At 62.7% G+C, this 23,527-nt stretch overlaps 1 protein-coding gene across 2 annotated transcripts; it reads left to right on the top strand.

Moving 5' to 3' along the window:
• Positions 1-6,004: 6,004 nt before the first annotated feature.
• On the top strand, positions 6,005-21,836 carry Mx1 (MX dynamin like GTPase 1). Of its 2 annotated transcripts, none has more exons than XM_048346210.1 (13): positions 6,005-6,153; positions 8,442-8,634; positions 9,790-9,927; positions 10,900-11,054; positions 11,308-11,446; positions 12,102-12,300; positions 14,153-14,231; positions 14,689-14,811; positions 15,292-15,433; positions 16,582-16,740; positions 18,547-18,623; positions 19,278-19,525; positions 21,497-21,836. In XM_048346210.1, the coding sequence occupies exons 1-13, from the start codon at positions 6,052-6,054 to the stop codon at positions 21,729-21,731; spliced, it is 1,989 nt and encodes a 662-aa protein (XP_048202167.1). In that variant the 5' UTR covers positions 6,005-6,051; the 3' UTR covers positions 21,732-21,836. The 2 variants fall into 2 exon arrangements, with proteins under 2 accessions (XP_048202167.1, XP_048202168.1); XM_048346211.1 differs by having other exon boundaries at positions 19,278-19,529; positions 21,501-21,836.
• Positions 21,837-23,527: the final 1,691 nt, after the last annotated feature.

Raw genomic sequence — 23,527 nt, 5'->3', positions numbered from 1 at the left:
ACCATTGCCTTCCTGGTCAGGCACGGGTTGGGCCGAGGGGTCACTGCGCCACAGCCACAGAGTCCACTCCCAGGAGCCGGGCTGCCAAGCAGGGACCTCGGACTCCTGGAGACACGCCCTCACAAGGCCCCCCCTGGCGGGGCACGCGGGTGAGCGTGCCCTGGTCAGCTTCCGTCTCGGCTTTCTGAGGGTTGAAGCTGAAACAGCACGCCGCCATTGTGAAAAAGCCTTGGTGTCTCGGGGCTCTGTGGTGGCCTGAACACAAGCGGCAGGCCCCTGGGACCCGGGCATCTTGGGGCCCCTGCGCCTCTGTATTTTAAAAAGGAGGACAAGTTTTCATGCAGTGGAAATCCCTGCTGTAGTCACAGAGCATGGCACCGTAGGCCCTCATCTATTTTAAGAGGACAGGGATAAGGACCCAGAGGCCAGGCAAGGGGCAGAGATCTTGTTTTGGACTCCGAGGAGCCCTCTCATTCTGCAGCAGTTCACGGCCCTGACCTCCTGCGGACCTGAAGTGGCGTCGGTGCCATCCGGCTCCCGCCTCCTGGCTCCTGCTGGGGTGTCTGGGGTGGAAGAGGGCATAGGCGGGCCCCGGACATCTGCTCTCACCATGCTGCTCCTTCTGCTTACCTGACGCGCTGGAGATCTGCTGCCCCCAATGAAGGCATTCACACGCATCTCCCTCCGTGGGGGCCTCGGCTAGATTGCTTCCTCGTGGTGCATGGTGGTTACCAGGTTTTCCTTTTGTTCTATTAAGTAAAAGGGCCAGCAGCCATGGCCCCTGGGGTATTCCCTGCAACTTGGGAGCTTCTAGCCTGAAGGTTTGTCACCAGCATATTTTATTTAGCAGGTGTCGTAATTTGGATGGTAGGCGCCCACAGTGCAGGGTCCAGGGGCTTCCTCCATCCTACGACGTCAGTCATCGCCCACCTGTCAGTCACCTTCCGCGTCCCTCACCGTGGGTTAGTGACATCCGCTGGCACCCAGTTCTCATGAGCTCTTCTTAAAGCAAACAGTAATGACTACTTTTGTGGCCACTTAGCACTTCACTTGCTGTGGGTGGTCCTGTCTCCTCCCTCACAGTTCTCTTAGAAAGGCAGACATCTTGCTTATACCACGAGTTGAGTCAGGGGTGATAGGTTGGAAGCAAAAGACATAAATCATGGCCTGTCGATGAGCCGCTTGAGTAGGGGAGAGGCTGAGGAAAACCCAAAGGAAACCCTGGGCTTCTGGAAGCATCCGGGCATGACGAGTGAGCGCGTCCGTCCCATCATGCCTTTGGACCGGGATCTGGCCAAGGACTGCAAAAAGGCCCTGGCGTCCTACGTGTGTCTCTGGGTATATAGTAAGAAGTAAAGAGCCATGGGAAGGGCATGGTGACCAGGGTTTGGTGTGGGATTCATTACAGGGAGTCACGTAAATTCTGTGGTCTCTGGAACTGGCCAGTCCAGCAGGGGGTCAGACTCTCAGATGGACTGAGTGAGGTCTGGGCTGTTGTTCCAGGCGTAGGAGGGGAAAGGCATTTTTGTTTAAAAGGAGGAGGAATTGGTGACAAGCCCTGAATTCATAGAACAGGATTGAGATTTAGTCCAGAAGGATGACATGATACACACACACACACACACACACACACACGCACGCACACGCACACGCACGCACACGCAGGCACACGCACCACTTGAGTATTACAAAGGTCCCTCAAGACCTTGGGGCCTGCCACCTCTGAAGCTGTCTACATGAGCCGTCGTCCTCCTTTTTGCTTCTTGCGGCTTTTTGGTCAGCTGTGGTTCGAGGGGCACCCTCTTGAGCAGACTCTGAGCTCTGGGCGTGGATCCTGTTACCATGGTGATCCCCAACACTGTGTCAGCCTCTTGGATCTGGGCTGCACTGCAGTTGTCAGGAGGGCCTGAAAGAGGCCCTCCCCCCAAAATTCTGGAGTTCAGGCCTTGCTGTTCTTCTGAAATCCCCTGGGGCGGGGGCAGGGACAGAGGGTGGAAGGCTTGGGGCCTGGGGCCTGGCTAGAGGCTGGTCACCACAGTAGCCTGGGGTGGTGGCTTCTGAACTCCGGGTTCCGCCTTAATATCTGCCATGACCTCCTCTGGGTATCGAGTCCCTTCCCCCAGTAACCGGCCTCGCTCACGCCGGGTGGGGGTTACAGACGTCATAGAGCAGGGGTCTCCAGGTTCGTGGTGGTCCGCCTGTGCTCCTCTCATTACTCTTGTGCGTTTTTAGTGCTCAATTCCTTAAGATGCCACTAACTCTCAGTGTCACCCATCCCAGGCACCCCCCCTTTGGTACCAACCTCACTTCCTCCGGACTGCGCACACCAGCCGCTCTGGGCTGGGAGAAGTGTACAACAGTCTGACTGAGGCTCCAGGGCTTCCTGCCCCCTCCCCCCTCCCCTGGAGGACCAGAGACGGACGCAGCCGCTGTAACAGTCAATCCACAACCTAAAATTGAGCGAGGGAAGGGGCGGGCCGGGGGGCTGAGTGCGGAAAGGGGTGACAGGCAACGCCTTGCTCTAAAGATACGAGGAGGTGAAGCTGTGAGTCGCAGAGCGCTGGCCTCGCGCACAAAGACCCTCGGGGACAGAGCCCAGGCCCAAGCCTGGAGTTCAAGCTCCAGGACCAGCAAAAAAAAAAGCAGATCCTGAAACAGTGGTGCTGAGAAGAACCCCGGGCCCATCTCCGCCCATCTCTAACAAGCCCCGGGCGGTGGCAGGGCTGACCCTCCAGGGCCAACTCTGAGGAGTCAAGAGTCCCCGTCACCCCGCAGGAGAGAGCGCACATTCAGGCTCCGGGCCCCGGGCTCCAGCCCAGGGTGCGGCAGGACCCTGGGTGCTCCTTCACTGGGTGCCTGTAGACCCCTGCCCCCCTCCCCTGGTGAAGCAGGCCCCTTCCCTTCACCCCACTCCAAGAACAGGCCTTCCACGCCGCCTAGAGCCCTCCAGGCTCCTCTACCTCAAGGCACAGCCCAGGGTGGAAATCCACCCACACTGCTGCCCCTTCCCCTCCACTGACCCCAGGGCCCCTTCCTCTAAAACAATGCCAGGCCCTCCTCCCAACTCCACTACTCATTTGTATCTGCCAGCAGGCATCTTCTCCCCTCTGCCAGCAGCCTGCCCTGTGCTCTGCTGGGATCCGAGTTTCCTTTCCTCCAGCAGAGCAGAAGAAAGGAAACTGAAACCAAACCTTAATTAACTGGGAAAGGTCAGGCTGACCACTGAGGGGCACTGGGGGAGGCGCTGATGGGGTGCAGGGGGAAGCAAATCACGGGCCTAGGGTGACCCACAGAGGTCAGCCACGCTCAGTCCTAGAGCACTGTGGGACTTGAGGAACCTGGCGCTGTGCTGGGTCCCCAGTGCCTGGTAACTGGGGGGAAGGGACTCGATACCCAGAGGAGGTCATGGCAGATATTAAGGCGGAACCCGGAGTTCAGAAGCCACCACGGAAATCCAGGGCAATGTTCTGGCTACTGTGGGGAACCAGCCTCCAGCGGGGCCCCAGTCCCCAAGACTTCCACCCTCTGTCGACTCTAGGCACCGGGCGACTGTGCAACATTGGTCCATTAGAACCAGAGCACGGCTGAACGCGGGTGCTTGTGCTCAGAGCACTGGGGCTGGGGGGTGCCGAGGGAAGTCATGAGCGGCTCCGGGGGGACCCTGCGCACCCCTCTACCACAAGGAGCACCAGTTTGTTTAGCCCCACACCCACGCCTGGCCCCCCGCTCAGTTTTCAGTGAGGCTGTGCCTCTTGCTCTCACCCAGAGTGCATCACGTCCTCTGCCCCTGAAGGCCAGCCAGCCCCTGGCTCTCCTGGCCCCAGCACACTGCCGCCGCCCTTGGGGTGACCGCCCCAGATGAGGCAGGGCCGGGGGTGGGGGGGTCGCCCCTTCTCTCCAGCCAGGCATCAGTTCAGCCAGCAGTTCAGGAATAAACCTTGCTCTCCCGCCAGAATACCGCAGTGGAGGTCTTACCAGCTACCTACTTTAATAAACCTTACCTAGGGCGGGGGCAGGGAGATGTGGCCAGGGGAGGGGAGGTGGCCGCCAGTTACCTAGGTGACGCAGGTGCTGGGTGGAGACTCTGGGCAGGTGGGGGCATCTGCTTGGAGCCCTCCCGGGGTGGACCGTACACTGGGGACCTCCAGACACCCCACACCCCGGTACCCACACCTCTCACCCGCACTTCACCCCACCCAGCACTTCCTGGCCCCAGGATTGGAGCTAGGCAGGTGGTGACAGGAGGGGGCAGGGAGGTTGAGGAGAGAGGGAAGCAGAAAGGAGGAGGGGGAGGGTGGGGGGAGGGGAGGGAGCCCCCCCGTCCGGCTTGCTAGAGCCCTTCATCCATCTCGGTTTGGTGGTTTGGTTTCATTTCTCCACCGGCCGCCGGCGCTGCCCCCTTGGCTCAGCTGAGTTTCAGTTTCCCAGACTTTCATTTCCCCCCACACCACCAGAGCCCGGAGTGGGCGGGGGCGGGGCTGGGCGGGGCGAGCGGGGCCGGGGGCGGGGCCTGGAGGGGGCGGGCAGAGGCGAAGCGGGCTGCTGAACCAAGGCGGTGGGCGGGGCCGGGGGCGGGCCGGAGGCGGGGGCCTGGCGGCCGGGAGCCAGGGGCGGGGCCTGGAGGGGGCGGGCAGAGGCGAAGCGGGCTGCTGAACCAAGGCGGTGGGCGGGGCCGGAGGCGGGCCGGGAGCCAGGGGCGGGGCCTGGCGCCCCTCTGCTGCATAAAGCAGCGCCTCAGACCCGCCTCCCCTGCAGATCTGTGGCCGTGGACCGGTGAGTGCTGCCCCTGGGTGCTTCCCCCGCTCAGGCAGGCCCTGGAGGAGCCTCGGAAGTGCGGGTCAGGGGGGCCTGGGGCGGGATCAGGAAGCTGGGGAAAGGCCCCCTGCCTGGGGGAGTCAGGGCGGTCCTTAAGGATGAAGGAAACTCACAGGGTGAAGCCCCCCACCCCCTCCACTCCTGTAGGATTCTTGAAGTTGCTCAAAATGTGGCTCAGGCTTTGGGGGAACAGGATCACATGGTGCTAACTGCCCGTGTCAGTCCCCTGTACGTTCCCAAAACCTCTCAGGGAGTAATCACTCTCTGCCCTGCAGTTTCAGGTGCTGGCCGGCAGCGCCCTCCTTCCCTCCTTGGAGACCTCTCTCTGGGCCCTCAGTCAGCTGGGGAGGGCGGTGTTGGGGTGGGGGGGAGGCCTATCTGCTCCTTGGGCTCCTACATGAAATGGCAGAGGGTTGGAAGCTGAGCCCCACGCAGGCGGGAAGGACAGGAGCGTCCTCCAGTGCTATCCCCTTTGGCAAGGTCCCGGGCCCTGGGTGAGGTGGGGGCAGGAAGTCGGGTGGCTTGCTCCGGTTCTGAGCCTGGCTCAGCAAGCGTCCTCATGGGTAAAGAACCACAGGGGCTCCCTGAGGACGCCCCACTCCTACCCTGTGGACTCGTGTCCGGCACGGGCAGAGGATGGGTGGGTGTTCCCTGCCGGCCCCATGCCGCCCCCCAGCGGCTGGCTCTGCAGTGGAGAAGCACCTCCCACCCACCCACCCACCCAGGCACAGCAGGAGCCCGAGTGTGCAGGTCTGTGGACGGCAAGGCGCCCAGGGTGGTGGGCACCCGCCTTTCGCTGACCACCACCTCGGGGTGAGGCAGAGCCGATGATGGACCGCATGTTGGGTCCTGGACTGTGGGGTCTTCAGTGAGGGAGGAAAGAGCAGTAGGAAGGAGGGGGCCGGCAAGGGATCTGCTCCTTCTCAGGCTCCTCGGTAAATGGGGAGGGGGGCAACCTTGCAGGAGTGACACACAAAAGGTCACCTCGTATAGTGGCCCTCCCTGCTTGCAGAGGAGTGGGGCCCATTCCCTGTTCCTTGGTAGAATGATGATGTGCAGGACAGTAAACCTGAGGAGGGGCGGGGGGGGGGGGGGCTGCAGAGGAGAGGGCTTGTGAATAGCCATGGAGTGGAGGGGGGGCAGGGGGCGCATGAATATTCATGACCAGCCTGCTGTTCACCCAGGAACACAGCAGCCAGCATTGAGGCTTCCAGACTCGGTGACTTGAGACTCTCCATGCCTCACCCCCACCTGCACCAGGCCATGACTTCAAGTGCAAAGCCCGCTCCTCTGTCGCTCCGTGGAGATGCTAGCGCAGCAGAGGAAAGTCGGGACACGGTACGTGGCTGGGGGCTGTGGTTCTGAGGGCTGCCGCTTTATCCAGACGCTGCTGGTAGCCGCTCTGACCTCCCGGGGTCATGACACAAAAACCCGGGAATGCTCCCCCGCCCTGGGCCGGGGTGAGGAACAACCAAACGACCTTGTGCCAGAGCCGAAGGTCCCATCTTGACCTGGGAAATCAGCAGACACGGAGCTAGCTGGGCCCTGCAGCCGTGCAGCCCTGCTTGCTGTCCCCGTCCCGCCGTGGCTCAGTGTCCTGCTGCAGACCCTCGGAGGCCGCCCTGTCCCTGCAGCCTCACGCCGGCTGGGTTTGGTGGAAAGCAAGCACGGGCCGTGTGATCCGCCGCCTTCGCGGGGTCCCAACGCCGAGCCCGTCCGCTGGCGGACTTGGGGGCTGCTTCTTCCTTTACCTGCGGGTTCTCCAGCTCTGGGATGGAACATTTTTTAAGGCATGCTGCCCAATTTTTCATGCAGTATTAACTGCAATGTTGGCGGTCACAGCAAGGAGGCGCGTAGTCCCGGGTCACATTTCACTGTTGGCCCCCTCCCCATCCCTGTCTAGCCCGGCTCTTGCCTTCAGACGTGGGACAGGACTGGCTCACGGCCTCCGTGTTCATGACCTGACCACGACTGTGACGAAACTCGTGGGATGATCCACTCGTAAAGAGCAAAGGGTTGTTTGGAAAGTGATCTGAAAATTTTCAGGCCATGTCATGTGGAGTCTCTTGGTGTGGGCCTTCCCAGGAGCGCATAGTGGGACCATGTGGCCGGGACCCCACAACCAGAAAGCCCCCAGTAGGCCTTGCCTCTTCATGTCTCGCACCTCCCAAGACCGGGTTTGGGGGACTTCACGGGTATCCCTCGGCCCTCGGGGACGTTTGGAGTCACGCTGCGGTATCCACTCACACCCACCTGCTGTGGGAGGTGCTGGCCTTGTCCGGCCAGGGCCACAGGTGCCACAGGCCACAGGTGCCGCTCATCCGACAGCTCCGCTTCCAGGCAGAGCGCCGGGGTTGTGAAGGGCGTCCTGGCCCGTGCAGCATCAGCCCAGGCTGGAAAGGGACAGAGTCGGGGGTCCCGCAGACCCTGATCTCCAGGGCAGGACATGCATTCCAGAAGGTTGTGGTGGAGTCCAGAGGCTAGCAGAAGTGGAGGGAGATAAACTCAACACAATTCAGACAGGTGCTGATGGACAGCGGACAGCCAGCAATCAGCAGAGAGCCATGACGAGGCGTCAGGGAGGAGGGACAGGGCAGCAGCGGCTGAGCTGGAGGCCTGCCACTGAGGGACCAATCTTTGTTGTCATCCATCAGGGTAAACGGCAAAGAAAGGGCAAAAGGAGGGTGGTTGCACCTGCACAGATGCCCGGGACAGCACCAGTAAGCATTTGTCTGGGCCTCGCGTAACTCGTCAGCCCCGTACATACATTGTACACTGTCACTTCTGTCCTGACTGTCACTTCTCTTCATTCTTTAATAAGGATTTGAAATTTGAACTTCAGAACTAAGCATGTCAATTTCCTCATCTTGAAGGAGTCTACTTGGTCCTTCGTGGACTACGTGATCGGGGTCATAGCTAAGAAGCCAGTGTGTAGCCCATCTCTGCAGGGATTTATGGGGGGGGGGGGGTTGTTGTTTTTTTTCTGTATGCTGGTCCTGGGGCTTGAACTCGGGGCTTGAGCAAATGTCCCTTAGCTTCTTTTCTCAAGGCTAGTGCTCTACCACTTGAGCTACAGCTCTACTTCCTCCTTTATCTGTGTTGAATTGGAGATCAGAGTCTTACAGACTTTGTGGCCCAGGCTGGCTTTGAACCACGATCCTTAGATTTCAGCCTCTGAGTAGTTAGGATTACGGGCATGATCCACCGGCTCCTGGCATAGAGTTTTTCCTTTGTTTTCTTCTAATTTTAGAATTTTTTTTTCTCCTAGACGAAATATATAACCCAGGTTGATGTGGTCTTTCTTTTTTAATCTCCCAGTACTTGGGTTCAAATGCGAGCAGGAGTAATTGAATGCATGTGGCCCCCGGCTGCTGGGAAGCTTGCCTTGGTCCCTGGGTGCATCCGCCCTCGGTGCCTTGCGGTGGCTTCCTCCCGTGTCCTGGGCTTCCCGTTTGCTTCCGGGGCCTTTGTTTGTAGAGTCTCCATCAAGACAGAGGTCCTGCTTGTGGCTCCTTGGCCTGGATTTTGCAGCCCCTTCCCGGTGGCACGTGCACTGGGGCCTGGACGCGGGCCGTCATTGGACGCTGACATCGGCCACAGCTGGTTCTCCGCGTCTGCCCCCGCAGGTGGCAGACAGCAACCTCTGCAGACAGTATGAAGAGCGGGTGCGGCCCTGCATAGACCTCATCGACTCCCTGCGGGCCCTGGGCGTGGAGAAGGACCTGGCCCTGCCGGCCATCGCCGTCATCGGGGACCAGAGCTCGGGCAAGAGCTCGGTGCTGGAGGCCCTGTCGGGAGTGGCCCTACCCAGGGGCAGCGGTGAGGTTCCCCCGCCCCTTGCTACTCTGCTGGGCGGCCCGGGGCGGGTGTGCCCCATGGCAGAAGCAGGTGCTCCCACAGGGCAGGAGGCCGCCCGTGTCCTCCGGGGTTGTTCCCCTGGCCCGTGAGGACCTGGCTGCCGGCCTGCTCTCCTGGGGCCCCTACTCTGTGCGGGATCCCAGGACTCCTCATCAAGACTGGGCACACTGGCCACGGGGGCCTCCTTCCGCTCCCGTTGCTCCCGCAGTGCCGCTGGCACGCAGGGCCTTGCGCGCTTTCTCGAGCATTGCTCCGGACTGGCCCTTGACCGCTCGAGTCACACCTGTGCTTCTGGCTTTTGGTTGGGTTTTGGGGGGTTTTTTGGAGATGGGAGTCTCTTGCCACAGGGTCAGCTTTGAACTGCAATCCTCAGGTGTCTTGACTCGCTAGGATCACAGGAGAGAGCCCCTGGGCCCCGGCTCGCTGGCTCCTTTATAGCAGCAGCCCTTTATCCCGGGGGGCCCGGCTGCAGCGTGGGGGGGGCATGGGGGGCGGGCCTCCCCTCCCACGGGAAGTGCAGAGTCTCCTGTGGGCTGAATGGAAGCTCCAGAGGGCTGGGGGGGCGCGTCTCGCCGGGTGGATCGAGTTCTTCTCCCAGGACTATGTGTCTATACGGGGGTGTCTCCCCCAGGCCCCCTCTCCAGAGGTGCCGGCGCGCCCGGGAGATAGAGATGGGCGCCCTGCTTGCTGGCGCTGTTTGAGTTGTACAGCCCAGGCGGACAGACTCCAGGGAGCCCGCCACGCCCTCCTTCCTGTGCGCGCGCAAAGGGAGGCGGTGCCGTGGGCGGGGGGGCTGGGGGTGGAAGGCGTTCCCAGTGGGGTCTGTGGCACGTGGGGGCGCCGGCGGGTTAGCATGTGTAGGTGGGTAGAGAGTGGGGGGGTTCTCCCACGCCGCCCCCACAGCCCAGGGAAGAAGCGGCTCCCGTGTGGCCCACGAGCCCCAGGGCCCCGGGTGAAGATCGCCCCAGATGCACGCGGCCGAAGCGGCCCGGACGGGAGGGCTCGGGAAGTGAGGTCGCCGAGGCTCCCGTTCCCCCCCCCACACACACACAGGCTTCAGCCATGGCGGGGGGGGGGGGGGCGAGACCCAGGACTGACATGCGGGTGGCCTCCTAGGCATCGTGACCAGGTGCCCCCTGGTGCTGCGGCTGAAGAAGCTGAGGCAGGAGGAGCCGTGGAGGGCCAAGATCAGCTACCACAACAACGAAGTGGAGATCACCGACGCTGCCCACGTGGAAAAGGAAATCAACAAAGGTGAGCGGGGCCGCTGGGCCTCCCCACAGCCCCCCCCCCCCCCGTCCTCAGGCCTGCCCAGGTGCCTGCTCCCATCCCCACAGCCCCCCCCACCCCCCGGCCTACCCAGGTGCCTGCTCCCCTCCCCACAGCTCCCCCCCCCGCCCCCCGGCCTGCCCAGGTGCCTGCTCCCCTCCCCACAGCCCTCCCCCCGTCCCCGGCCTGCCCAGGTGCCTGCTCCCCTCCCCACAGCCCCCCCCTGCCCCCCGGCCTGCCCTGGTGCCTGCTCCCACATTTGCCCCCCCCCGTCTGTCCACGCGCCCCTTTCTCTGGGGCTCTCTCCCACATTCGTCCCCCCCGTCTGTCCACGCGCCCCTTTCTCTGGGGCTCTCTCCCACATTCGCCCCCCCCGTCTGTCCACGCACCCCTTTCTCTGGGGCTCTCTCCCACATTCGTCCCCCCCGTCTGTCCACGCGCCCCTTTCTCTGGGGCTCTCTCCCACATTCGCCCCCCCCCGTCTGTCCACGCGCCCCTTTCTCTGGGGCTCTCTCCCACATTCGCCGCCCCCCCCCGTCTTTCCACGCGCCCCTTTCTCTGGGGCTCTCTCCCACATTCGCCGCCCCCCCCCGTCTTTCCACGCGCCCCTTTCTCTGGGGCTCTCTCCCACGCACACGGGCTTCCCACTCCTTTGCGCCTCCAGACCAAGGTCTTCAGAACAAACCAAGAGTAACGCCCTTCCTGTGCAGCCCCGCATCTGAGGCTGGCGCGGGCGTGCGTGCACAGAGATGGCCGCTCCCGCCATCCAGGGGCCTGTCGGCTCCTCACGGTTGGGCGAGTCGGTGACCGTGGAGGAGGGACTGCCCCTGCCGGCAGCCTGCGCGGTGACACCATTACTGAGCCCCGCTGGACCTTCTGGCGGGCATCCGGGACTTGTGGAATCCTACGTGCACCCCTGGTCTCTGACGCCCGTGGCTCTCCTCTTCCTCCCACCAGCCCAGATGGTCATTGCCGGGCACGGGGTGGGCATCAGCGATGAGCTCATTAATCTGGAGGTCAGCGCCCCACACGTACCAGACCTGACCCTGATCGACCTTCCCGGCATCACCAGGGTGGCTGTGGGCAGTCAGCCCGCTGACATCGGGCACCAGGTAGAGCCCCGTCGACTCTGTCCTTAGGAAGGGGACGGGGCTGTGTCTGCCGGGGACGTCTGTGGAGGCCCCGTGTGACCCGAGCGCCCACCGCTCACTACCGCCACCTGTGGTTGTTAGAGGGGGCCGGTGAGGTGCAGGAGGGACCCAGGGCCACTCTACCGGGCACCCTCTCCTTGCGTGGCGGCCGGTGCGGGGCCGGGGCGTCCTCCCCGTGCCGCCCCCGGGTGCCCGAGCCTGCGGTTTCCCGCAGATCAAGCGCCTCATCAGGACGTACATCCAGAAGCAGGAGACCATCAACCTGGTGGTGGTGCCCTGCAACGTGGACATCGCCACCACGGAGGCCCTGAGCATGGCCCAGGAAGTGGACCCTGAGGGAGACAGGACCATAGGTGAGAAGGACGAGTCGCCAACAGCGAGGCGGGGGGGGGTCCCGATGGGGGGGGGACCGGCGGCCGCCCCCCCTCCCCTGAGGCAGGGCGCCATGCCGCCGCAGAAGCAGGCCGGGTGGCCCCTGAGGTGGAGGAAGCGACCCGCACGGGACTCTGCCCGACACCAGTGGCCCTTGTACGCTTAGCTTCCTGTTAGGAAAGGCCCAGGTGCACCGAGGAAGCAACGCCTGTCCCCCTCCTGTCCCCCGAGGCCACCCGGGGGGAGGAAGGGATAGGTGGAGCGAGGTCTGGGGCCGCCAGGTGAATGAGCTCAGGAAGGCTGTGGGAGGGCGGGGGGTGAGCAGAGGCTCCCCGTCTCCACCCTACACAGGGGACGGCTCGGTCACGTGGGCCTTGGGGTTCCCGCCCGGTCCTTCCGTCCACGGATTCTGCCTGCCCCCGCCTGTCCCCGGGGTCTGTGTGTGGGTGCCGTCCGCCCTCACCCCCCACCTGGCCATGGCGTCGGGGGCCCACCCGGTATGGAAGGATTTCTCCGCGGGTGGAGGGGAGCTCTGGGGTGCTGGTGCCAGTGTTCTCCGGGGCCTCCTTGCCACAGAGAGAGGCGCTCGGCTGTGGGACGGCCCCCTCGGCCACTCCGCACGCCTCTGGCCCGCAGGGATCCTGACCAAGCCCGACCTGGTAGACAAAGGGACGGAAGACAAGGTGGTCGACGTGGTGCACAACCTCGTGTGCCACCTGAAGAAGGGCTACATGGTCGTCAAGTGCCGGGGCCAGCAGGACATCCTGAACCACACCAGCCCGGCCGAGGCCCTGCAGAAGGAGCGCGCCTTCTTTGAGGATCACCCCCATTTCAGGTGTGGCCACACGAAGCATGCCAGTCCCGCCTTCCTGGGGAAAATCGGCGGTCAGCGCAGACGTTGGGAGTGGGTCTGGGTGTGAATACCTCGGTGAGGCTCCGTGTTTGAGTGTGTACGAGTGACTGCGTGTGTGAGCGAAGGTGTGGGTTTGTGTATGTGTGTGTGAGGGTATATATGTGTGCACAAGGGTGAGTTCGTGGGGGCTGGGGATATGGCCTAGTGGCAAGAGTGCCTGCCTCGTATACATGAGGCCCTGGGTTCGATTCCCCAGCACCACATATACAGAAAACGGCCAGAAGCGGCGCTGTGGCTCAAGTGGCGGGAGTGCTAGCCTTGAGCGGGAAGAAGCCAGGGACAGTGCTCAGGCCCTGAGTTCAAGCCCCAGGACTGGCAAAAAAAAAAAGGTGGGGGGGGGTGAGTTCATGTTCGTTGTGAGCTTCCGTGCACCGTGATGCGCGGCTTTGGTCTTGGCGATCACTTCTGAACTTGCCTGCCGCCGTAGGCAGTTTGTACTGCTGGCTGAAATAACAATGGAGAGCGCCGGGGAGGAACTTGCTGCCGCGCATCAGCAGTGTGGCTGTGGAAGCAGATGCAGAGAGCAGCGAGTGGAGGAAAGGCGGGAAGCCCAGAGACAGCCTCGGGTCCCCGGGCGGGCTGCGGATCCGTGCAGCACCGGGTCTGGGCGCCGTCGCCGTTGCTGGGCACAGGGTCTGCACGAAACCACCTGCTGAATAAACAAATGACAAAAACAAAAAAGCCCGGGTTAAAACTGCACATCAGTAATAAGCGAGCATTTCAGAAGAATGTAGGGAAGACAGTTTACAATTGCAGGCCACATAAGGCCTTCAGACCTTCATACCACAGGCGAATTGTTTTTTATGTTTCATTTTTTGCCAGTCTTGGGGCCTGAGCACTGTCCTTGGCTTCTTTTTGCTCCAGGCTAGCACTCTGCCACTTGAGCCACAGCGCCACTCCCAGCTCCTTCTGCGTATGGGATGCTGAGGAATCGAACGCAGGGCTTTATGCGTGGTAGGCAAGCACGCCACCACTAGACGACATTCCCAGCCCCAGGCGAATTGTTTTTGAAAGAAGATCACTAATTTGATTTAAAAATAAGACAGTGGAGGCCAGGTGCACATGGCTCGTGCCTGTATTCCTGGCGATTCGGGAGGATAAGAGCTGAAATTTGTGGTTCAACAAACAAATCTGTAAGACTTGTCTGTAGTTGACAACCAAAAGGTAGAAGTGGAGTTGTGACTCTAGTGGTAGAGCACTGCCTTGTGCAGAAAGCTCAGGGACAGGGCCTAGGCCCTGAGGTCAAGCCCCAGACACTGCACACACCACACACCACACACACACACAGGGAAGGAGACCGTAGGGCATGATGGCGCACACTTACAACCCCAGCCCAGTCCTCAGGGGCTGAGGCAAGACGATTTTTGAGTTGGAAACATTTGCTCCACAATGAGTCTGTGGATGGATGGAAGGATGAGCGCGCAAATGAATGGATGGAGGGATAAGTGAATGGAAAAGCACACGAGTGGGTGAACGGAAAGATGCGTGGATGCACGGCTGGATGGAGAGATGGCGCAACAGCCGTGTGACCAAGATTGGAGGACTCTGCAATCAGACGCCTGGAGACGGTGATCCTCTCGCTGGGAAGGGTCCTTCTGGGTGCTGGGGCAATATCCAGCTGCTCGCCCGTGGCTAGAATCGTGTCCACTCCCGTGCAGGCCCTCTGCTGGGTGCCAGTAACCAGTCCCAGGGCTTTCCACTCCACTGGCAGTGGCTAGCCGGGCCTCGCCTGGGCTGCCTGCCCCACTGGGCGTGTGTCTCGTGTTCTCTCCAGGGCTCTGCTGGAGGATGGGAAGGCCACGGTGCCCTGCCTGGCGGGAAGGCTGACCTCTGAGCTCATCGCTCACATCTGTGTAAGTGCGGGCGGCCACGCGTCCTCTGAAAGCAGAGTTCAGGGCTGGGCTCAGGCGCTGATGACACGGTCTGTGCGGGATCGGGCCATGCGGGGCACATCTGGATCCCAGCATCTGGAGCCCTGCTGCCCGGTACAGACACGGAGCTGTGCTAGGCTGGGAGCCTGGAGCCTGTCGCGCCCGGAGGCCGGGCTGGTGTTCCGAGTTCTCCAGCATTCCCGCCTGTCTGACGCTGGCAGAGCCTCCTCCAGACTGGGGAGCAGAGAGGCTCTGAGGAGGATCTGATCCCTTTGCTCAGTGCCAGCACTCAAAGTCTTCCCCATGAACCAGGAGACTCTTGGAGGGACACGGACTGCCACCTGCTGTCACAGCTTCTTGGCAGAGTGAGCCCCGGGCCTCCGTTTCACTTCTCGTCCTAATTCACAGGTTTTGTTCTTTTTTTCTTTTTTTTTTTCAGAAATCTCTGCCACTATTGGAGGAACAAATAAAGGAAAATCATCAAAGAATAACAGAGGAATTACAAAAGTACGGCATAGACATACCAGATGATGAAAATGAGAAAACTTTCTACCTGATAGAAGTGAGTGTTACCAAATGTGGGAGGGGCTGGATCCTCTCCTGTGTGGGAGGGGCCACATCCTCTGTGTGGGAGGGGCCGTATCCTCCGTGTGGGAGGGGCCACACATCACCTTCCCTGTGGGAGAACCCTATCATTGTCCACACTGGGATCCCTGCCTCGTGACTCTGTCCTCATTTCCCCAAAGACTGATCCAAGTGCCTTCTGCCTACTTACTGCTACTAAAGGGATGGAGCTTGGCCAGGGAGTGGTGGGCACATGCGGATGGCCTCCCTGGGGAGGAAAGTTCCGCTCAGCTCATGGACTCTACCACAGGATACAGGAAGTGCACAGAGGAAGGGTGGGACTTCCCGTTGCCAGAGCTGCTTCTCTCCCATAATTCCTTGGTAGTCCCTAAGAGAACAGCAACTCACTCACCTTCAGTGCACCTTGAGCCTGTGTTTGAAATATCTCCACTTCTGCTGCTGCTTTTCCTCTGCACAGAAACTCAATGCATTTAACCGGGACATCACTGCTTTGATGGAAGGAGAGGAAATGGTGAAGGACCAAAATACCCGGCTATTTACCAAACTCCGGAATGAGTTCCGAGAATGGAGTACTAGGATTGAAAATAATTTCAAAAAAGGTGAGTGTCTCTCAGACTAACACAGTTGGGAGAGGAGGCAGAGGACGTGAAAGCTCGCGTGTCGCTAGTCCAAACGTGAGGTGGTTGGCCGCTGACTGGAAAGTCAGTTGGCAGTTCCTCAGAAAAGGCGAATGTGCATGGCCCAGCAATTCCCAGCTAAGCTCATAACGGAAAGAATTAAGGCCTTCGCCATTCTCCGCGGCACTGGGAGGAGCACGGTCCCCACGGAGGCTTGGCCCGGTCGGGGTGAGTGACGGTCACCTGGGAGATGGACTCTCAGAAAGCCTTAACTAAAGGGTCGGGGGGGGGGGGACCACTTCGGGGTACTGTGTGGATAGGAACTTAACACACGAATCTTGGGGAGACACAATCCAGCCTGTGAAGAGTCTTGAATAGATGACACCGAGAGAGACCAAGCACAGGACCGTGCGTCATGTGACTGGCCCTAAATAGTGTGCAGACTAGGCCGGCAATCTCGGAAGGACTGGAGAGGCAGGAAGGAGAGGGACTGTTGTGGATGGGGGACAGACCCGGCCACAGCCCCACAGCTGTGGGAATATGCCAGAGGTACTGGGCTGCCCACTTGTCGGTGAATTCACCTCGAGAAAACAGCCCCCACCTACAAGGGGTACGCAGCAGGCGGCAGGCTCCTCCGAGGGGGCCAGGGCCCCTCACAAAGCCTGTTCCCGCCGTGTCATCCGGAAGCCAGGGTGCCTGCTGTCTCTTGCCTAGGTCACTTCCGGTTTCCCCCAGCGTGGGCCGTGCCCCCTGCACCTCGGGGCCCCTGGTGCTCTGCAGGCCCGCGGGGATGGGAGGTCGTGGGGATAGCGTATTCCACGGCGACACCTGTGCTCCTATAGCGACAGGCAGGATCCGTACAGCTCCATACCCGCCCGTGTTTCAGGAGCGTGTCTTCCTCTTCAGTGTCTGCCTTGGCTGACTGCAGACACAGCTCCGGCTCTCGCTGCCCATCCTGCCATCCTGCTCAATCACCGTTTCCTGAGCACCATCCACCGTGTTTTTTAATCGGCAAACCAACAGTCACTTCATGTTTCCTTCACTTTTTTCTTCTCCTTTCGGAAAGAATACAGTGGGGTTGCTCAGGATTTTGTTAAGTAGTCATTGAAAGTGGTTCTTTCCTGCTGTAGGTTTTGACACTTTGCATAAGAAAATCTGGGCCTATGAGCAGCAGTACCGAGGCCGAGAGCTGCCGGGGTTTATCAACTATAGGATGTTTGAGTCCATCACGAAAGAGCAGATCAAAGGCCTGGAGGGGCCGGCCGTGGACATGATGTATAAGATCAGCGGTGGGTGCCTCCTCCTCCTCCTCCTCCTCCTCCTCCTGACATTTTACTTCTGAACCAAAAGTCAGAGCCAAATTGCCGCGTGCCCCCTGGGTTATTCTCCATGCCGACCACCAGTTCTAACTCTCTAGCCGCCAACCTGGTGCCCAGCCATTTAGCTGTATCCTGACACTGCCTATCTGAAATGAATCACCAGGGCCGGGTCCAGGCTGTGAGTGGCGGGACCCCGCCCTCCTGGCTGGCCAATCACGGGGCCCAGAGCTGACCAGACCGCCGCTCCCTGGCGGATGCTGCGGATGGGGTCTCCCCGGCGGGCGGGCGGGTGGCCCTGCAGTCACCGGCCCGAAAGCGTCTGCCTGCACTGGGGCCTGTGGCTGGTCTCTGGAGGCTGCACCGCAGCGGCCAGGCAGGCGTCCCGTCCCCACGAGTCCCGTCCCCCCGTCCCCCACGCTGGAGGCCAGGGCGGCAGGGATGAATGCCCTCAGCCCACAGCCCTGTCTCGGCGCTTGCGGCCTTCCATCCAAGGCGGCCCTCAGGTCGCTCTGGGCGTGCGGCGGATCCTGAGTCACTGGACGCCTCTGTCCTCTCCCCTGCCCCCTCCTCTGCCCCCTCCACCTCCGTGCTTCTGCTTGGGCTCAGAATGCCCCATGTTGGCATCTGAAAGAAGCAAGGTCAAGAACCAAATGCCTGGGCTGGGAATATGGCCTAGTGGCAAGAGCGCTCGCCTCCTACACATGAAGCTCTCGGTTCGATTCCCCAGCACCACATATACGGAAAACGGCCAGAAGCGGCGCTGTGGCTCAGGTGGCAGAGTGCTAGCCTTGAGCAAAAGGAAGCCAGGGACAGTGCTCAGGCCCTGAGTCCAAGGCCCAGGACTGGCCAAAAAAAAAAGAAGCAAATGCCTGCGTGCCCTGCCGGGGTTCATCCCTGTCATGCGGGTGGGTAGGGGTGGTGTCCCCGTGGCCAGGCACAGAAGGGGGGACCCCAGGTGGCGTCCGGAGGGGAGACCCACGCGCCATTCCTCCATGAACCGTTTCCTCCTGCGCCCAGCCTCCACTTACTAAACCTCCTTCTCCAGACTCCCATCTCGGCTGTAAATAATATTTTTTTCCATGGCTAAGGGAAGCGGAGGAATGGGGGTGCCCTCGGCAAACTTCACCTTTGCCTTGTGGCTGAATCCCGTGAGGCCATCTTCATCTTACACTCGGATTAAACTCTGCTCCTCTCTTTCAACCCGGAGGGAATCTGTCACACTTGGACCTGGTCGCCCCAGCACAGAGGTCCCGAAAAGTCAGTATCTAGCCAGGCTCCAGGGGCTCACAGCTGCCCACGAGCCTGACATCTGAGGACCGTGATTCAGAGCCAGCCCGGGATGGAAAGTCCATGAGATTCTGATATCCAGTTAACAAGCGAAAACTCCAATGGTAGCGTGCTAGCCTCGAGCAACAAAGCTGAGGGGCAGGGCCTAGGCCCTGAGTCCAAGCCTAAGACTCGGCACCCACCCACCCCCACCCCCCCAAAAAAAATCAGTATATAGATGCCTCCTTCTGTGTCACACAACTGTTCTTGGGTTTCTTGTCAAATAATGCTGGCCTTGGCTTGTGTGGATAACCGTCTGTACTCGGTTGTGATGGAGGTGTAAGGCAGGAGGTAGTGCTGTTTTCAAGTGGGTCCAGCCACATGGGGAGGGAGGGACAGGAAGGAGGAGCCCACTGGAGCCCCCTCTCTGGCCCTGTGTCCCCGGGAGTTCTGTGATCTATGCAGAGTGCCCTCGTCCTGTCCATGTTGAACTTTCTTCTCCCACATCAGATTTGGTCTGTTGCGCCTTCACCAAGGTTTCTGATGAGACTTTCGACAAGTTTTTCAACCTCCACCGAACGACCAAGGTAAACCCCATTTCTGTTTGTTTTTTTGTTTTTAAAAACTAAGAAGTATGTCTGACTGTAAAATAGAGATTTCTTGAGTTTGGGGGTGTTTGGGGCCGTTGGATTTGAATCCAGGTCACTAAGTAGGTGCTCCAGAGCCCACCCCATCCACGGGCCGGGCTTGGCCTTGACCAGGCTGTTCGTCTAGAAATGGGGCCCCAGCCGGGGGGGGGGGGAGGAGAGGGGCAGTGGGTCTGCCAGGGTCCCGGAAGGGATCCAAGTAGATTGTGATGGAGGAGGGGCACCGGCGGGGCACGAGGCCTGCGGGCAGGGCGTGGCCAAGGTGCAGCCCCCCCCGGCTCTTCCAGGCCCGGAGCGCAGTGCACCAGGTCCCGCCCCCCCCCCCCCGTGTGAGCTCGGGGAGGGGGAGGGGGGTGCTGCCCGCACCGTGTCCCTGAGCGCACCGTGTGGACGCCCCTCCCCCCCCCCCGTCCAGATATCAAGAGCTGGAGCTCGCCTGGGTCCACTCCCCAGCCGGGAGAAGCTCAGCCAGGGCCGTTCCCCAAGGGAGCGGTGGTCCTGTTCCCACGGGGCGACCCCCTTCTCTTGGGCTTGCGGGGACCTGGGTTCCCCGTCCTGGGGCTGGATTCCCAGAGGGCGTTCATGTTGCCACAGAACAAAATTGAAGACATCAGAGTGGAGCAGGAGAACGCGGCCGAGGAGTGCATTCGACTGCACTTCCGCATGGAGCAGATCGTCTACTGCCAGGACCACGTGTACAGGGAGGCGCTGAGGAGGGTCAAGGAGGAGGACGGGGAGGAGGAGGACGAGGACGATCACAGGAGGAAACCAAAGCACCTGAACGATCACGCTACGAAGAACTCCGCTATGGCTGAAATTTTACAGCACCTGAGAGCCTACCACCAGTGTGTGCGCGTGCCCCAGCCCCGGGGCCCTCCCCCTCCCCTCCCCCTCCCCCGCGCCCTTCTGGGTAGCGATGGCGTGATGGCATCCGCAGCGTGGCCCGAGTGTTGAGGTGGTCCCGGGGCAGCGTAGAGCCAGCGGCGTTGCCTGGCGGCCTGGCCCTCGCCGAGCGCCTGAGCCAGGGCGTCTGGGAAACGGGGTCCCCCTGCTGTGAGCATTGCCCGGCTCTCCCGGGTCTGCTCAGGGGCAGGACGTGGGACGGGGGTGAGCGGCCGGGGGCCCCGGAGGGCTTCTGGCTTGCAGACGCCCGCCCTCCTCCCGTTGGCCGCTGCGGGCTGGGGCCGTCCATCCGGGCCTTGCACGCCACCCGCCCCCCCCCCCGTTTCTCTGCGGCATATCTGGGCTAACAGCGCCCAGGATCGGCCTGGGCCACGGGGGGGCAGACAGTAGGGCCTTCAGCGGAGAGCCCAGCCCCTGTCACTCTAACGAGGCCAGTGGAGGGGAGGCCAGAGCCCCCTGCGCCCCCCACACCGGCTGCCCCTGGGGCTGCAGGGGCCATTCAGAGTGCACAAGGCCTGCGTGGGTACGGAACCCGCCGGCAGAAGGGCTGACCGTGGGCACGCGTGCCCGCTCACCCCAATACCGCGCGTGTCAGAGCCCGCAGGCCGCAGCGCCCGGCCCCCGGTGGTCTCCTCGGAGCCGCCTGGGTGCCTGAGGCCCTCTGTTAGGGACACGTTAGCTTCTGGCCACCTGCCGCCCTCGCGTACCGTGAGGCAGCCTCGATGCGGAACTGGCAACAGGACGGCGCGGCCGCCCCGGGCACACAGCACCCCGCCCCGCCCCGCCCGGGAGACGCAGCTGTCCACAGGACCTCAGGACAGCGCCCGGCCCGGCTCACCCTCCCACACCCGCCGTCGGCCCGCCCTGGCCTCGGACGGTCATCCGCGCTGTGACTTTTCCTGGGGCTGGTCGCGTGGCCGTGACGTCACTTCCCGTCCCGCCCCACAACCTCCCCGGGGGCCAAGCTCCCTCCCTGCAGGGCCAGCTGAGAGGCACAAGGCCTTTCTGGTGGGAGGGCCCTGCAGCTCCGTCTGGGCGGTTCTAGAGGGGCTGGGGATATGGCCTAGTGGTAGAGTGCCTGCCTCGTATACATGAAGCCCTGGGTTCGATTCCCCAGTACCACATATACAGAAAACGGCCAGAGGTGGTGCTGTGGCTCAAGTGGCAGAGTGCTAGCTTTGAGCAAAAAGAAGCCAGGACGGTGCTCAGGCCCTGAGTCCAAGCTCCAGGACTGGCAAATAAATAAATAAATGGGTGGTTCTAGATGGTTCTAGACGGGGCTGAGGGGCTCTGGACTCGTGGGCTGGGCTCGCCTGTCACTTCTGTTTGGGCTTTGAAGGAGTTTGTTGTTGTCGTCATCGTCAGTCTCTAAGAGACCTCTCAGTGCAGGCCTCCCCTTCGAGGAGAACCTGCCGTCCCCCCTGGGGCTCAGGGTCACCCCGGCCTCCCCCCCCCCCCCCCGCGCAGGGCCCATCTTTAGACAAGGTGCCGCTCCACGGGCGGGCGGGGGGGGGTCAGCACGGACCCCTGACAGCATTCACCCTACACAGCAGGCCGCAGCCCCCCTCCCCTCCCCCGCTGTCTGTCCCAGTCCCACGCCCTCCTGAAACACCCAGGGACAGCAGGGCTCTGCACTCCGGGCGCCGCCGGTCTCAGGCCTGGTCCAGCGAGGGCTGACGGCGGGGCGGGGGGGGGGGGGGCGGGGAGCCCTGAGCAGGGAGCGGGTGGGGGTGCCGCGATGGGCCGGGGGTGCTCCTGCTGACCGCGTTAGAGCACGTTCCACCCCCTTTTCACCGGTGAAGTTGGGGAACGGAGGCCGGCCGCTCCCTGACTCCCAGCACAGAGGACGCCCTCGCCCCCCGCCCCCCGTCGTCGGCGCCCTCCTGAACTTTGACCCCCGCCCCTTCCTTCCAGGACGCCCACAACCGCCTGGCGAGCCACATCCCGCTGGCCATCCAGTACTTCGTGCTGCAGACGTTCGGCCAGCGGCTGCAGAAGTCCGTCCTGCTGCTGCTGCAGGACAGGGAGTCCTTCGGCTGGCTCCTGCGCGAGTGCAGCGACACCAGCGAGAAGAGGAAGAACCTGAAGGAAAAGCTGGCCCGCCTGGCCAAGGCTCGAGCCCGGCTGGCCAGATTCCCCGGCTGAGCGGCCGCCGCGGGGGGAGACGGCCCGACGCTCGCTCCACGGCAGTCGGTAGTCAGACTGTGGGGGCCAGATGTCCCCAGCCTCCCGGGAGACACGGACGGGGCTCAGCTCCCCTCCCCCCCCCCCCCCGCTGCACTTCCCGTCACGTGATCACACCCCTCCACCCCCCCCCCACCGTGATGTGGCTGTGTGGCCCGCGTGTCTCTGGTCCTAATGAAGCCCCCTGCTGCACACTTCCTTGTGTTGTGAGTGGGGAGGTCCCGGGCCGCCCGGCCTTCCTGGGGTCCGGAGGAAGGGGGGGGGGGCGATTCCGGGCAGTGCGGGGAACCGGGGCCTGCTGGGGAAGGAGGCAGGCTGGGCGACGTGCCGGGCTTCCCCTGGCCTGAAGGTGGAGCCGCTCCATCCACCGCAGAGCCGGGGCGAGGGCCCAGGGCGACACGCAGCCCAGGGGCCGCAGAGCCCGGGCCGCACCGGCGCCAACACCGCCCAGCCCCACGGCTCGGTGGAACCTGGAGACGGAGACCAGCAGCCCCTTCCTGCCTCAAGGCAGGGCCCCCCACCCCCCAGGCCAGGCCTCCTGGAGGACAGATAACAGGACAGGGGCCTGAGCTCAGAACATTCCAGAAATAAAAGGGATGAGGACGGGGTGCAGAGGAGGACCCGCCTCCGGGAGAGCATCCTTTCCGCGGAGACGCCCAGGAAGGCCGCGGTCACGGCACGCGGGACAGGCTGCCGGGCGGGGGGGGGGGGGGGGGGCCTGGACCCCCGGCTCTGGGCTCTGTCCCCTCACCTCTGCTCACCTGTGGACCCCCCACGATGGAGAGAGGGGGGCAGCCGGCTGGGCGGAGCACGCCATGCCCCACAGGCCCCGCCCACAGCCGGCCCAGTCCTGGCCACACCTGCACCGCACTCCAGCCGGAGGGAGGGTGGGACTTGCGGGCGGAGGATTCCGGGAGGTCAAGAGCCCCCCCCCCAACTCCCACCCCGGGGCAGACACAGCCCAGGCCTCTCACCGCCCTGCAGCGGGCAGCGCCATCTTGTGGCTGCCCGAGGGACGCTCGCCCCCCCTGCCCGGTCCACCTTGCTCCCCAGGCACAGTAAGGCTCTGTCTGGGGGTCCGCGCGCCATGTTTGCCCCCCTGCACTACCTGAAGAGGACACGGGAGGTGGGTCTGCCCCCCCCCCCCGAGAAGGGGCTTTCGTGCGGGAGCCCCTGTGGGGACGGAGTGCCCCCCCCTGGGCCACCCCAGGGAGCAGGCCTTGTCCTGCCCCGTGTTCAGGAGTCTAGGAGCCCTGGGGCGCCGTGTGGGGCCCCTGCACCCGGGAACCTGAGCCCCTGTGCCATCGGCCCCCATCGCCTCCCCACACCCACCTTCCTCAGAAGGGGCTCCGCCACCGCCCAGCCGAGAGAGGGGCGAGGGACGGCCCCTGGGGGGCCCACAGGCTCCCCCGGCCTGCCCCTGCCAGGGAGGAGGCCTGCCGTCCCCGTGACGCCCCGGGCCGGGCACTCCGCGGGGTCTCCACCGTCCCCGCCTCCCCCAGGCCGCCAGGGAGTCGGACGGCAGCCCCTGGGGGGGGAGGGCACCTCCCACAGGCAGCAGCCACCGAGGAAGGGCCCCGGGGTCCCTCCCTAGACGCACGGGCGCGGGCACCTGGGCGGGAGCTGGGGTCACGCCACCCGGAAGCCTGTGCGGGGTCTGGACGGACGCCCTTCGGCCGTGGGGCCTGAACTCGCCCCGAGTGAAGAGGGCTCTTACATCAGGGGGGCCCCCGTGAGCAAGGTGGCCTGTGACAAGG

This window comes from Perognathus longimembris, chromosome 5, assembly GCF_023159225.1.
Source record: "Perognathus longimembris pacificus isolate PPM17 chromosome 5, ASM2315922v1, whole genome shotgun sequence".
Lineage (NCBI taxonomy): Eukaryota > Metazoa > Chordata > Mammalia > Rodentia > Heteromyidae > Perognathus > Perognathus longimembris.
This window is presented reverse-complemented; position numbering and strand designations above follow the sequence as displayed.

Bases quoted from the DNA above. Each gene is read 5' to 3' on its own strand.
- Mx1 (XM_048346210.1), top strand. From the start codon at position 6,052: ATGCCTCACCCCCACCTGCACCAGGCCATGACTTCAAGTGCAAAGCCC. The intron at 9,928-10,899 runs GTGAGCGGGGCC...TCCTCCCACCAG, and splicing joins GGAAAAGGAAATCAACAAAG to CCCAGATGGTCATTGCCGGG. The intron at 11,055-11,307 runs GTAGAGCCCCGT...GGTTTCCCGCAG, and splicing joins CCGCTGACATCGGGCACCAG to ATCAAGCGCCTCATCAGGAC.